This window comes from Pituophis catenifer, unplaced genomic scaffold (assembly GCF_029215685.1).
Source record: "Pituophis catenifer annectens isolate HBS135680 unplaced genomic scaffold, rPitCat1.0.hap2 SCAF_1, whole genome shotgun sequence".
Taxonomy (NCBI): domain Eukaryota; kingdom Metazoa; phylum Chordata; class Lepidosauria; order Squamata; family Colubridae; genus Pituophis; species Pituophis catenifer.
In genome coordinates this window covers 250,214,235-250,228,654 of record NW_027256881.1, presented here as the reverse complement: position 1 = coordinate 250,228,654, position 14,420 = coordinate 250,214,235, and the positions used below count along the sequence as shown (strand labels likewise).

The following is a 14,420-nucleotide window of genomic DNA, read 5'->3' as shown; positions in this document are numbered from 1 at the left end:
TGACATAAAGCAGAGCCTTATTTCTTAATAACTTTTGGAACTGCACTTTAATTACTTTTTTTAACTATTATGAATTTTCAGATTGGCCAGTTTTGTAACATTCACTGGGTGAGCTTCTTTCTATCATTGAAGTAAGAAGTTTTTAAGTACAAGATTAGGGACTTTAAAAATAAAATGGGATTAGAATAAACAGCAGCATGGTGCTTAGAATTTTTATTTCAGAAAGCTATAAATGGATTAAGAATCTAGAGGGATTTGAAATAATTTTGAAATTAATGATAAGAACATGATAAGATGATATTCCTATGTGTGGACACTAGAGGGAACCAGAAAGAGCTAAAGATTAATTAATTAAAGGAGAAGAAAACTTAAATTTGACTTCTGAATATAAAATGAAGCGAAATACTTTAACTTTGGATGAATTCAAGGATATTTGGAAGCACTGGACTAAGACGTTAATCTTAAAATTGTCTGCTATTGTAGATAAACCAGATTTAAAAGAGGTTATAGAAGACAAACAAGTTTTACAGGACAAGACTGAAACTGAGGCTGAATGTGAATTTAAAAATAACAACTTGTAAGAATGATATGGAAAAAGATGCTACACTGGACATACAAATGAAATTCACCCATGTCTTAATAATCAAAAGGAATATACAAATAACAACAATAAATAACGAGCCGTGGTGGCACAGTGGTTAGAGTGCAGTACTGCAGGTTACTTCTTCTGCTGCCTGCCGGCTGCCTGCAATTTGGCAGTTCGAATCTCACCAGGCTCAAGGTTGACTCAGCCTTCCATCCTTCCGAGGTGGGTAAAATGAGGACCCAGATTGTTGGGCGCAATATGCTGATTCTGTAAACCGCTTAGAGAGGGCTGTAAAGCACTGTGAAGCAGTATATAAGTCTAATTGCAATTGCAATTGCAACAAATCAGTAGAGTAATTTGGATAATTTTCTGACTTTGGATTTATAAAAGAGGATGGTTAAAGTTTGAAGGATTTCTGGGAAGAGATAAAGAGAAAGTGCAAATAAATTCTGGGATATTATTTTAAAGGAATTAAAGATCAGGAGTATTAAAATCCAAGGGAAGGAATAAAAAGTTGTTTGATTGATCAAGGACAAAATACATACAGCATGTTGCTATTTCTGGCAACCTTTAATGAAGTTTACAGACCAGGACCAAATCGTCAGACCAGAATTTCTGTTGCTAACCGCTGTGACCATTAAGTGGGTTGTGCCCAATTTTATGACTATTTTTGTCACAGTCATTAAACAAATCACCACGGTTGTATCTTTTTGCAAGGCCAGGTTAGACTAGGGGATGCAAGAAGGATTCCTATTACTAAAATAAATAAATAAATAAATAAATCCACAAACCCCCCAATTTTTGAAATTTTCAAAAAAATTTGAAACTAAGTGAGTGGCACCAAACAGATTCTAATGCATATAAATCCAATTAGGAGGGGATAAGAGTGAGGAAGTAACTCCAGTGACATAAATGGCACCATGATTGTGCAACTACAGTAAATACGTCCTGTAAGGGTTCAATAAAACATATTTTTGAGGACTTAAGATTCTGCATTGTACTATACTGCAATATTTTAATTTGCAACAAAATAATATTGTATCACAGCTTTCTTAATCACTGTACATTTTTCTAATACACTTACATGTTTGAATAATTGACAATTATAGGTTATTTCAAATTAATAGATTTTTTTTATTGTAGGTATCTGGATTTTCATCTTACAGTTCTTCCTCTACCACAATATCTTCATACAGGGAAAGAAGATTCCGTAACATATTCTGTGATTCATCAAGTAAGCTTCCCAAACTATTTGTAAATTTTTAAAATCATTATGATGAACCTTATTGCAATAAATTAAATCTAATTTCCTTACCAAAAATTGTCTGAACATTTTCCAAAGTTGAACTTGCAAGGCACAACATTCAGCAGCAAAAGGGCTGATAGGGCTATGCCATCCTTGTAGAATAACATAAATTTTGATGCCTTATTGGTTACCAGTAGGCTTCCTGACTTAATTTGAAGTGTTGATTATTACCTACATTATAAAACATTTCATCAATTTGTTTGTCGATGGCCTGTTGAGGTTCTTCAGCGCTTTCTGAGGTTTATAGAATGTATACCAGGTAACACATTTTTTCAGTGGTGGCCCCCAGCTTATGTGGGCATTTGTGGATGGCCTGTTGTGAGTCCCCAGCTCTTCCTGAGGTTCATCAAGAATGACCTTTTCAATGGTGGCTCTCAACTTATGAAAGAAGAATTATAAATGCACCAATGCATTGTAGAAGCAAGATAAATTGATACTATTACAGCAAGGTTTTGTTCTGGCAACGGTCTTAGATACTCAGTTTATTATTTTGACTATATTTAGATATTTAAAACCATTGTTCATTATCCTGAGTCTACAGCACAGGTATCAAACTCACCGCATCATGTTGATGTCACATGATGTAATGCAACATTTTTTGCCTTCGTGGAGATGGGGTGGGTGTCGCCTGTGCATGACGCATCTGGCCAGCGGGCCGCCAGTTTGGCACCCCTTGTCTATAGGGTTTGAGGAGGTCTATAAATATTGTTAAAAAAGGATATAAATAAAGAATTGCAGAACTAGCGTAATATCTCCGAATGATTATTGTGATTAAGTTGAGTAGACTGCCGGTTTACTTATAATTAAGGGGAAAATATACTGGATTTTAAATAGAATCTTCCATCATAATTGGCCATATAGTGTTTAATTTCCAAAGATGAAATAAATAATGGTATATTTTAATTTATGTATTAGTCTTTGATCATGAGGATATAGTACTTTTTTTTTTCAAAAGCTGTTTATTTCTTTACAAAAAAGGGAAGTTCTCAGCTTGCAAAGAATAATACCCTGTAATCTGATTCCTTTCATATTTCTTAGCTAAAAGAATTCTCCCCTTCAAATCTGGGAAGTGCAGGATCTTGGCAAGCACTAAGAATGTATATAAATGGCTTGTATGAAGCTAAGTAAAGCTACCTCAAATAGAAAAAAGGGTGAAAAAAGAGCTCTTTTATTTCCTGAAGAAGCCTATCCATTTTTATTTTGTTCAGAATTACAAAAAACTATGTCGTATGATGTTATGCCCACAATAGCAGAAGAGGAGATTTTGCTCCTGTTGCTTTATAAAAATAATAATTGTATACCAGAGGGAGGAAAAGTGGAAGGGAAGAAAATTTTTATAAAAGCCCAAAGATGAAAAGGAAGGGGGGAAAGTGTGGTGAGAGGTATATAAAGACCTTCAAGGTAATGGAATGCATGGATAACCTGGAGGAAAGGGAAGAGGAGATGCTGCCTAGGAAACCATCAGACAAAAGAGGCAGGAACTTGCAATTGTTTAATAGTCAAAGAAAGAAACTTAGGAAGGAGCTAATGGGTCTAGCAGTTAAAAGTGGTGGGTGGGAACTTTGTATTTTCAGATTTGAAGGATTCTGTTATTGTAGCCTTATAGCCGTGGTGGGTATTCAGCCGGTTTGCACCAGTTCTAGTGAACTGGTAGTAAAAAAAATGCTACCGGTTCATCCGAACCGATATTTCTGACAATCACCTGTGCCGCGCATTTATGTTCGCTAGGAAGCAGGAAATCCTGCTTTCTAGCTAATCTAAATTGCGCGGCACAGCTGTTCCCACCCCTTGCTGTTCTACTTACCTTAAGCCTCCTTTTTTCATGCTGCAAGGTAACATCTGTGGTGCGCATGCATGCGCAGCGCGTCTTTGGAGCGCCCCGTGCATGCGCTTATACAATGTGCACATGCAGTGTGCATTTGGTGCGCATGTGCGTGTAGTAAACCAGTGGCAAACCTCAGAGAATTTCACCACTGCCTTATAGTAAAGTAGACTTAGCTCATCTATTCATGTTTCCAGTCTTTACCTGGAAAGGCTGACGTTCAGTCTAGCTGGAGACCTCTAGCTGGAAGAATTATTTAATCAAGAATACTATTTCTATTAAAATTCTGCACAGCTGACATCGTAAGCTAGGCTCCTGCAGAAACAGGTGTTGAGTCAAAACAGGGAACAAAAACATTAATAAAACATTACAAGAAAAAATGATATGGAAAATAGCCTGTAATTGAACTATTGAACTGCTGTATAGTAAATGGCCTTGGCAATTGCTGAATGTTATTTTTATTTGGTTATGGAATTTAGCAGGTGTTTAATTAATGGGACCTGACCGTTCCCAAGAACACAGAATTAGGAATCTCAGTTTTATTAACTCGATCACATCAAGTGTTCAAAGAACTGTGTCTCATCTAAATCAATAGTAGGTCAATAAATGGAGGTCAGTTGAAATAATTCTGGGAATGCCTTCAATGTAATTTGATCTAATATAATTTCTACTTTGATGGAATATTGCTGCAATGTCTAACGTTTATCCAAAGTACACTGATTTAAAGTCATTAAGCTCTCTTAATGTCTGTGGAGATTCTCAGTCATCCAGGTCAGTTGTCCCAAAGGTGCTTTTTCAAGAGGCAACTGGACTTTCTATTTTTTCTTTGAAAACGTTTCGCTTCTCATCCAAGAAGCTTCTTCAGCTCTTGAATGAGAAGCGAAACGTCTTCAAAGAAAAAAACAGAAAGTCCAGTTGCCTCTTGAAAAAGCACCTTTGGGAAAAGCCTTCTTAATGTATATTCAGAAATCATTGTCATATAGCATAAAATACCATAAAGTATAATTATTAGCTGAGAAGATTTCTAACATTAGTTGAAAAGGTATGGTACATTCTAATGATCTGTTTTCATGTAACTACCCAGTTAGAATATATGTAACTTGTAACAAAATTATTGTATGTTATTTTTTTAAAAAAATAGATTTAGGTTTATTTGCATGCTTCAATGGAGGTGAATGTGTACACTGGAAAATGTGCAATTGTAGTCGATATAACGCAACTGGATCAAGATGTCAGATAGGTAAGGAGACGATATCATTTTATGTTACCTGTTTTACCTAGAATGGTCTAAGATGCAGAAATATCCTTTAACATGATTGATAGACTTATTCTCAGAATCAACACAATTCCCCCAAAGGCACAAATCTGTAGTTTGTAGCTTTCAGGTCATATTCTGAAGAAGAAATAGAATTTTAACAACCATAAGTGCTACATATCACGATGCATATTGTGAAAAGAAATATTTTCCCCCATCTGGCTATATGTTTACAGTCATCACTTTCTTGAATTCAAGTTAAGCCAAGAGTAGTATTGGTTCTGAATGATTCTTTCCCTCTTTGCTATAGTACATAACATGGGAACAGAACGAGACAACATTTGTCGAACATGGGGACAATATCATTATGAAACCTTTGATGGACTTTACTATTTTTTCTCTGGGAAATCTACATATGTTCTTGTCAGGCAGAATGAATTAGATGAACAGAGTTTTTCCATACAAGTAAGTGAAAATAAGAATGAAGGGGTATTGTGTAGTAAAGTTGTTTTCCCCGACTCTGGGCTTTATGAATTAACTAGTTAATCTAGTAGTTGGGTTACTTGCATAATATGACACTTCTGACACGATCTGTTTCAGAGAATGTCAAAAAGAATAGGGGTGTATGATGGATGATTCTGTTTTTTTCTATTGCTGCTTGATTGAGATTTCATGAACCCATATGAAATGCTTTTCTGTGCATGAGGGTGAAAAAAGTTGATATCTCTTACTCTTATAACTCCTTATGCATCATGATTTGTGGTCATGAAAATCTTTCTAAGTTTGGCAGAAATTTGGGAGCAGGTTCAATTGGAGATTAATTAAACATGTTTCATGCAAATGTTGAAGGCTGCAGAGATCCCAGCTTAATAGAGTTCCAAAGGATCTTGACTGAACCTAAATGTTCCATGCTTCACTTGTATGTACTGTTTTGTATTTGGGGGAATAGAGTTGTTACCAAATGTGGTATCAAACTAATAATCAATTCAGCAATAATTAAGATACAGGCACTGAGCTAATGTTTATAATTTCAATGTTATTTAGGATCCTGTATCTGAAGTTGTATGCAAATTGTAATCTAATTTTTCTTAAAATTATTCTCTCACTTTTTTTTTTTTTTTTTGCAGATCCATAATGATCCAGAATGCAGTTTTTTTCCATATTCCTGTAAACGATCTGTTAGCTTATATTTTTCTGGAGAAGAAGAAATCAGATTAAGTAGTGAGGTTACTTACAAAGGCGTTGGGTGAGTTAAACAAATGTACCTGTATGTTCTCATGTTCCTTGGAATTTTTACCTACGCTATTATTTTAACATTGCACTAGGCAAAGAATACATTAAGTATTCCTTGCAATTTCTAAATATAGACCAGTTTCATTCCTCTGGACAATATATAGTGAATACTTTATAATTCATTATGCAATTGAGATCAATATTTTTTTAAAATAAAAAACATCCTATAACTTCCTGCTGATTATCAGGTGTTTCTGGAATCACAAGGATATTTTCACCTGATCTGTTAAAAGCTACACAGCTGACCAACTTAAGAAAGGGTTTCAGAAAGGCACCTTTAATGCCAATGGGGGATAAAAACCATCTAGAAAAGTGTAAACTTATATTTCCAAGCAGACCGTAGCATTTGCAACACGGTCTCTGAAATATTTCCATTCCATTTCCATTCTATGGGCCCCAGGCATATCTCTGGCCCATGCTGCCTTTTCTCACACCAACTGCTTACTTTCCATACTTTTTCACAAAGTCCTACTTCTCATAAGGACATAGCTTTTCAAAACCAGTTAAGATTGTTCTCTAAGCCATGTTAAGAATATTGTTTCTAACAAATTCATCACAAAATGGTGTCTTTATTCTCCATTAATAGGAACATGACCCAATAATAAGATCTGTACAGTTGAAGGCAGTAATTTTGTTTGATTTTCATTGGCTATTATCAGGGGTGGGTTCTACTTACCTTTACTACCGGTTCACAATGGGACTGCATGTTCAGAAGCTTCCTGATGACATCGGGGTCGGTGGGCGGAGCTTCCCGGTGGTTTTACTACTGGTTCTTGCGAACCAGTCCGAACCAGGGGGCAACCCATCACTGGCTATTATAAAACTACAAAGCTGAAAATGGGACTTACTTTAGTAGCATTTGAAAAGAAAACTATGTTCCTTTCTTTATGGTGATGTTTGTTCTTTTTCCTAGAATACAATTACCGTATACCATAGGAAAATTACATATTCAAAAAGTAGCTGGATATGTCATTATTAGACATCAGTATGCATTCTCTTTAGCTTGGGATGGAGTATCTGCTGTTTATATTAAGATGGCTCCTGATTACTTGGGCAAAACTCATGGACTGTGTGGTAATAACAATGCCATTCTGCAAGATGAGCTTTCCACAAGTTACGGTGAGTATTTACTTGAATTCTAATGTTTGCTCTCAGTATATATTTATGTTATGTGTCCTTTATAAATATATCCAAGGAAATGAAATGTAAATAAAATACAGATTAGAATTAATAAATGGTTTAAGTGAAATCCAAACATTTAAGGATAATTTTACTTTGGGCAGCTCGGTATGAGATATTCTACTATAAAACTGAACGTAGGAAAAAAAAAGATATATCTATAAGATTGTTCTAGTTTTATATGCATGGAATATTTAAGATACACGAACATTAGAACTAAACTATTTTTAGGAGTTAAGTAAAGGCAATATTGTAAACAGCAAGATATTTTTGAGTTGACTAGCCTGACCTATTTTGGGTCATAAATACAGATTTCATTATATGGAAGAATGGATGGGAACTGGAAGGTCAGGGCTCTTGTAATTAGTCAAATAAGGGAGAAAAATCATACCCTCTATTATACTCAAAAAAATTTCCTTCCAAAGTATATGCAGAAAACTTCTCATGCCATCCTTCCCTGCAGCCTATCCAGGCAAATTGCTTGTGTTAGGGGATCATAAGTAGTACTGTATGTCCTACACATTATGCATTTTCTATGTATTTGCATGTTTATACTTCATTGATTAGAGACTCATCCCATGATTGTTAAATGCCCACACAATATGGTTGAAAATCTCTAGAGCAGACTAATGCAAAAAGAAATTTTAAAATCCATACAAGAAACATCATAAACACCAACATTATTCTCAGTGAAAATTTCCAGTGTATGTTACAATACTGTTCTATCAATAGCGGTGAAAGCATTTGAACTGTCTTCAGTGCACCTGATTAGTATACTGTATGTACAATGATTCCATTAGAAAGCAGAGTGTTAATGGTTAGATGGCTGAAGATCAGTGGTGGGTTGCTATTGGTTCGGCCCGGTTCTACCGAATAGGTAGTAACTTTAGGAAGTAGTTTTCTCCGAACCGGTAGTAATAGCAGCCAGGCCACGCCCCTGAACTGGTTCCCCGGTCACTGCTTGCTCACCCACCTGAAGCTGACCGGAGCAAAGAAGCCTCTCAGTCGCCTGGCCACAGAGTGCTGAAAAGTCCTTTAACCGGTGAGAAGAAAGCTGCGCATGCACGAAGATGGTGGCAGCGACTGGAGGTTTTTCCAGTGTTGTGCGCCAGTGGCTGGGTGGAAAAGAAGCCTCTCAGCTTCCAAGTTCAGCAGCAGGCTCAGTCTCTTCACACAGGGTCACTTTTCTCCGTGCCCAAGAAAGATCAAAAGGAGCGGAGCTGCCTTTAATGACAAAGTCATCTAGACGAGGTAAAAGAAAACAAACCACTGAGGGAAGGAGCCCACCGAAGCTGCTGGTGTTGCAGCCGCCCCCCTCCCCGCAGCTTGGAGCTCCAAGTGGAAGAGGTCCTCAGCTGTTGCAAAGAAACGGTAGCTCTGGGTGCGCCACGCCCGCTTCTTTCTCTTTGAGAGTCGCTTTGCAAACAAGGTGCAAAGCGGCTCTCAAAGAGAACGAAGCGGGAGTGGCGCACCCAGAGCTGCTGCTTCTTCACAACAGCCGAAGATGGAAGAGTTCGCTCAGGAGCGACGCCAGCAAGGAAGGTAGCTGGGTCAGAGGGAGGCATAGCCCAAGCTCTCTGGGACGCATAAACAAATGTGGGGCGGTGAAGGGGAGTGGACTTGGCCCTCTGTGTGTTGCACCCCCTCCCAGCCTTCGCCCGCGCCTTTGTGCCACCAGCATCTCCTGAACCCGCCGCCGTTGGAGCAGCAATAAGGACTGGGGCAGCCCAGTAGCAGCCATGAGCCGTGCTTTCCTCTAAGCGCTGTGGGCGGCAGAGGGAAACAGGTGCTTCTCTCTGTGAGACTTGGAGGAAAGTGCAGCTCATGGCTGCTAAAGCACCTCAATCAACTACAGCCCAGACAAGCTGAGGAACTGTGGGGAGCCTCCCGTATGTTGCACCTCCCTCCCAGCCTTCTCCCACGCCTCCGTGCCGCCAGTGTCTCCCGAAGCCACCGCTGTTGGAGCCGTGACAGGGATGGGGGAGCCCAGTAAGCTGGGTGCCTGAAATGGTGCGGAGGCATGGGGGGAAGGCTGGGAGGGGGTGCAACATGCGGGAGCCTCCCCACAGTTCCTTGGCTTGTCTGGGCTGCAGCTGAGTCTGCTGCCCTGAGCTGGCGGAGTGGGTTGCTCTGGCTGCAACCACGAGGAAGACCCATCAGAGGTGAGAAGGGGCACTTTTCGTCCAGGAAGGGCAACGGAGGGAAAGCCGAGATGACCACCGCCACCCCACGCGTCCCGACCTGGATATGGGACTGGAGTGTCAAAAAAAAGTTTCAAAAAGTCCCAAAATTTTTTGCCACCTTTTCAGTGGGTGTGGCTTGGGGGGGATCATGTGACTGAGTGCATGAGTGATGTCACGTTGGCCATGCCCAATCAGTCATGCCCCCCCACCTAGCCACACCCACCGAACCGATAGTAAAAAATTTTAGAACCCACCACTGATGAAGATTGACTCATTTCAGAACTAATTAGGACTAATTTAACATTACTTGAGAAATTAGATGGAAATTGTGAAAAAAAACAATGATAATAAAGCGAACTTCCTGCCTTCATGCAATACATTTGTGTATTTCCACTCCCTAGGAAAAAATACAGAAGACATTGAAGAATTTGTGGAAAGCTGGAGAGAAAATCCTCCCCAGGAGAACATCCGTTCCTGGGGCACATCATTTAGTTATGAACCACCCTGTTTGACTCGAACTGATCCATTTTTGCAGGTAGGTATTCAACACACCACACAAACTAAATGTGAAACGTTTTGGTCTATTCAGCCATAACCATTGCCCTTTTCGTATATAAATCTGCCGTACTGACTTATATTTTTTGTTTCACAGTTGACTTAGTGTTGAGAAACCCTGTGGTCTAGAAGACTATATAAATGCTGAAAGTGTCATAGGAGCCATCAGTGAAGTATGGTGAAGTGGTTATTGACAAAGAAGACCCAAGTTTTAGACTATGTTCAGCAGATTGATGGCATGAGGGGAAAAAATGTTTCTGTTTCTAGTAGTTTTGGCATGCTGTCCCGAGGGGAGGAGTTGGAACAGTTTATGTCCAGGATGTGAGGGATCTATAGCTATTTTCTCAGCCCTCTTTCTGGCTTGTGCAATATACAGGTCTTCTATAGAAAGCAGGCTGTTGCAGTTGTTCGTTCTGCAGTCTTAACTGTCCATTGGAGTCAGTACCTGTCCTGTTTGGTTGCGATATCAAACCAGACAGTTACAGAGGTACAAACGACAAGCTCAGTAATTCCTCTATAAAACTGTATCAACAGCTCCCAGGGCAGTCTGAACTTCCCGAGTTGCTTTTTATTTTGGTACTGTTTAAAACAACTTTTCTCTATTTTTTCCCCCCTCTTTTCAGAGGACATACACATTATGCAGTGTATTGCTCTGGTCCCCATTTAAAGAATGTCATGAATTTGTGAGCCCGTTTCCTTTCATGGCTAGTTGCACGAATGATTTATGCATGTAAGTATCCATTTTTTGAAGTCCAGAGTTAGGATTGGGTAGCTAAGATCCAAAAAAGCTCATGAATGCACATGGGTCTATTTATTATATTATTATCTCCAGTTCTTATACTATCTCACACATCATTATGATGTCTAGGAGCAAGTTCTCAACAAGTTCAAGATGACATAGTATGTATACATTAGCAGGATTCATCTTGGCCAAGTATTTAATTCCCACCTGGTTCTTTTCCAGTTGTTGTAGAGTGGTATTCATTTGTACATTGAGTGAAAATGAAACAAATTGATACAATTGTTGATCTAAATTTATGTATTTTGAATTCTTGTTATCTAATTACATACTGATTTAAAATTAAATCATGGTTTAGTTCTATAATAATGAGCTTAAGCTTCCAAAAGTAGTTGGTACTCACACCTTTGTCTCTAAGTTTTATTTCAGACCAGATCTGACATTTCTGTTTTAAGTTACCTGCAGTTTAGTGTGCCATTTTGAACTGTGAATTTAGATTAATCTATTTTAATTTTATTTTCTTAAAGCCGCATGCAGAGGGCTGTGGCTCAGTATTTAAAGATGCTGAGCTTGTCAGCTTGAGTTCGAGATGCGAGCGTCATGTGATGGGGCGAGCTCCCATTACTCGCTTTATCTCCTGCCAACCTAGCAGTTCAAAAGCATGCAAATGCGAGTAGATAAATAGGTACCACTTTGGTGGGAAGATAACAGTGTTCCGTGAACCTTGGTGAATAGTCATGCATGACCACAGAAAGGGTCTTTGGATAATGCTGGCTCTCTTGGCTAAGAAAAGGAGATGAGCACTGCCCTGGAGTCAGACACGATTGGATAGGGGAAATCTTTACCTTTATTTTTAAAGCCACTTTATCTAAATTTAGGTGTTGTGAATTATTCTGAATATCTTTCCCAAAACACTCCAACATTGCTTTTATAATCTATTGTTTTCATTTTGTGCATTGCTCAAAATAATAATAAAATAATGCATACTATTATTAATAATATCTCTGGATTGTTAATAACAATATTATTAATATTACCATACTGCTCTTGTATAAAAATAGAGATAGTGATGTTATGTTAATTGTAATGTTTTTAAGGTCAGGCATTGATAATACCACTTGGTGTCGTGCATTAACCGAATATGCAAGGACTTGTGCTCAAGCAGGAAAACCACTCCATGAATGGCGGGCTCATTTTGAGCAATGTGGTAGGCAATGAAGGTTTTCAGAATATTTTCCAGTCTCTGTATAGTTTCCTATGTTTTTCTCCCCCGCCCCACCCGCACAATTTGTTTTCATATTCTTAATCAGTTCAGCTTTCACTAAGTTTATAATATTTCAATCCTGACTTTTAAATTGCTACATTTACTAACAGAGAATGGTAATGATTAGATAAGTTAGTAGCATACAAAACCAGCGAGAACCACATTTCTGCATGTATTGTTATAATAGAGAAATAAATAAAATTTGTATACCAGATCAGAAAGTTTATACAATATTTCATAATATAATATCAAGTTAGGAATAAGACATTGATCCTGTCTCATAATAGCAATAGCACTTAGACCTATATATCATTTCATAGTGCTTTACAACCCTGTCTAAGCAGTTTAAAGAGTCAATATATTGCCCCCAACAATCTGGGTCCTCATTTTACCGACCTTGGAAAAGATGGAAGGCTGATCAACCTTGAGCTGCTCAGAATTGAATGATTTTCATTCCCCCCAAAAGTAGGAAATCAATGTTCTGCTAAAGTATTCAGTGCTTATATATCATATATATCTTATCTATTCCTCCCATCATATCAGCTGCCCAGAAGCAGTGCACAAGGACATCTGGGAAAGTGAAATTCTTGTATCTATTATCCTTAGCTCCATTCAACAATCCTTCTTCTTGCACGCCCAGACTTTAAGATTACAAATAATTTAAATTTTGGGATTATGGGAGGCACATAGAAGGAAGATACAACTACTGTGTGTTGTGCACCAAAATGAGGGCAGTGAGAAAAGAAAAGTCTTATGGACTTATTTTTGCACAAGTCTGTAGTATCTTGCAGACATTGTTTCAAATGTTAGGCAGATGACTTTATATTTGGTTCACCTGTAATTTTGGAAAGCATTTTAGATACAAAATAAAATCTACATCTATGATTGGTTGCAGGGATGGAAAAGGAAAATAACATATCATTTTTAAAACCCAAAATGCATTCAATATTAAAAAAAAATCTCAAGAGACATTAAAGCCTTAATGGATTTATAGAGGCATAAACCTTTGAACAGAACACTTTTCTTAAATTAAAGTGAAACAATCGCATAAATCAGGTAACATTCCCTATGTCTTCTGTTTTGCAGTTGTTAAATGCGAGGAGCATCTTGTCTACAATGAATGCATTGACTGTTGCCCATTTTCCTGTCGCCAAAAAACTCACTGTGTTGACAGTGAACTTCCCTGTGTTGATGGATGCTATTGCCCAGATGGTAATATGGCTATTGCGTGGGTGGCATTCTTGTAAATCTACAGCAGAATAGCTAAAAAGCTATATTTCAAGAGCTTGCCACCCAAGTTAATGTTGTTAGTGAAATTGTAAATTGTTATGGGGATAGATGAAATCAACCTAAGAAAATTCTAGGAATAATCCAATGCCCTGGTGTGTTTGAAATTGTTCATATTTAAAACATTTTGAAGAACCTTAGTGCTAAATTATAATATTGTGCATTGTGAAGGAATGTTTAAAAATACTATGCAGTCAAAAATATGTTGTTACCAATCACATGATTTGATAATTTTCTGCCTACTATTGAATATACATTCTAGGCCTTATTTATGAAGACAGATTATGTGTGAGGCCAATTGACTGCCCTTGTGATTACCATGGAACTATCCACAGAACTGGTGCAGTTGTTCAAGAGGAATGCAATAACTGGTAAATAACTTCCTAAAAATTTTATGCATGTTTTGCTAACTTCATTCAATGAAATATATTACTGTTGCACAAATAGTTGTTAAAGTCATATGGGTTGTAAATTACATTTCCAAGGTAAGGGAGTTTCTTCCCATAAACATTTAGCAAAATTCCAGAGCATTGGAAATTTTAGCTTACCCTGACTCTCAAAAAATTATTCTCTTTGGGAAAAGCTAGAACATAAAGTTTATAACATGGTACATAACAAAACCAGGGATGCTTTTCCCTGCATCTTAAAGTAACTTTCCTGTATTGTGCTTCCATTTCCTTAATTGTTTTCTTTACAAAAAAAAAAAAAAAGTATTTTAAGAAGCCAAAATGGAATGCCTCCACTTTTGAAATGATGGCACTTGCAGACCTTTGTATAGAAACATACGAAGCTCACTAAGTGGCACATTCTCCTTTCAAGAATGTAGAAAGTTTTTGAATTCCATAGAAGTCAAGATCCTTAGTATATAGATACATACTAAGAATCAGGGGTGAAATGCTACCAGTTTGGACCGGTTCTCCAGAACCGGTAGTAAAAAAAATGCTACCAGTT

At 37.8% G+C, this 14,420-nt stretch overlaps 1 protein-coding gene across 1 annotated transcript in view; it reads left to right on the top strand.

The window, feature by feature from the left end:
* OTOG (otogelin) overlaps nt 1-14,420 on the top strand; it is a 99,250-nt gene that overhangs the window by 4,012 nt on the left and 80,818 nt on the right. The window contains exons 3-12 of the mRNA XM_070935098.1: nt 1,730-1,820; nt 4,856-4,954; nt 5,280-5,434; nt 6,097-6,215; nt 7,176-7,381; nt 10,026-10,159; nt 10,803-10,909; nt 12,016-12,125; nt 13,269-13,394; nt 13,732-13,840. Of these exons, the coding sequence (XP_070791199.1) occupies nt 1,730-1,820; nt 4,856-4,954; nt 5,280-5,434; nt 6,097-6,215; nt 7,176-7,381; nt 10,026-10,159; nt 10,803-10,909; nt 12,016-12,125; nt 13,269-13,394; nt 13,732-13,840 (1,256 nt within the window). The remainder of the gene's footprint in view (nt 1-1,729; nt 1,821-4,855; nt 4,955-5,279; nt 5,435-6,096; nt 6,216-7,175; nt 7,382-10,025; nt 10,160-10,802; nt 10,910-12,015; nt 12,126-13,268; nt 13,395-13,731; nt 13,841-14,420) is intronic.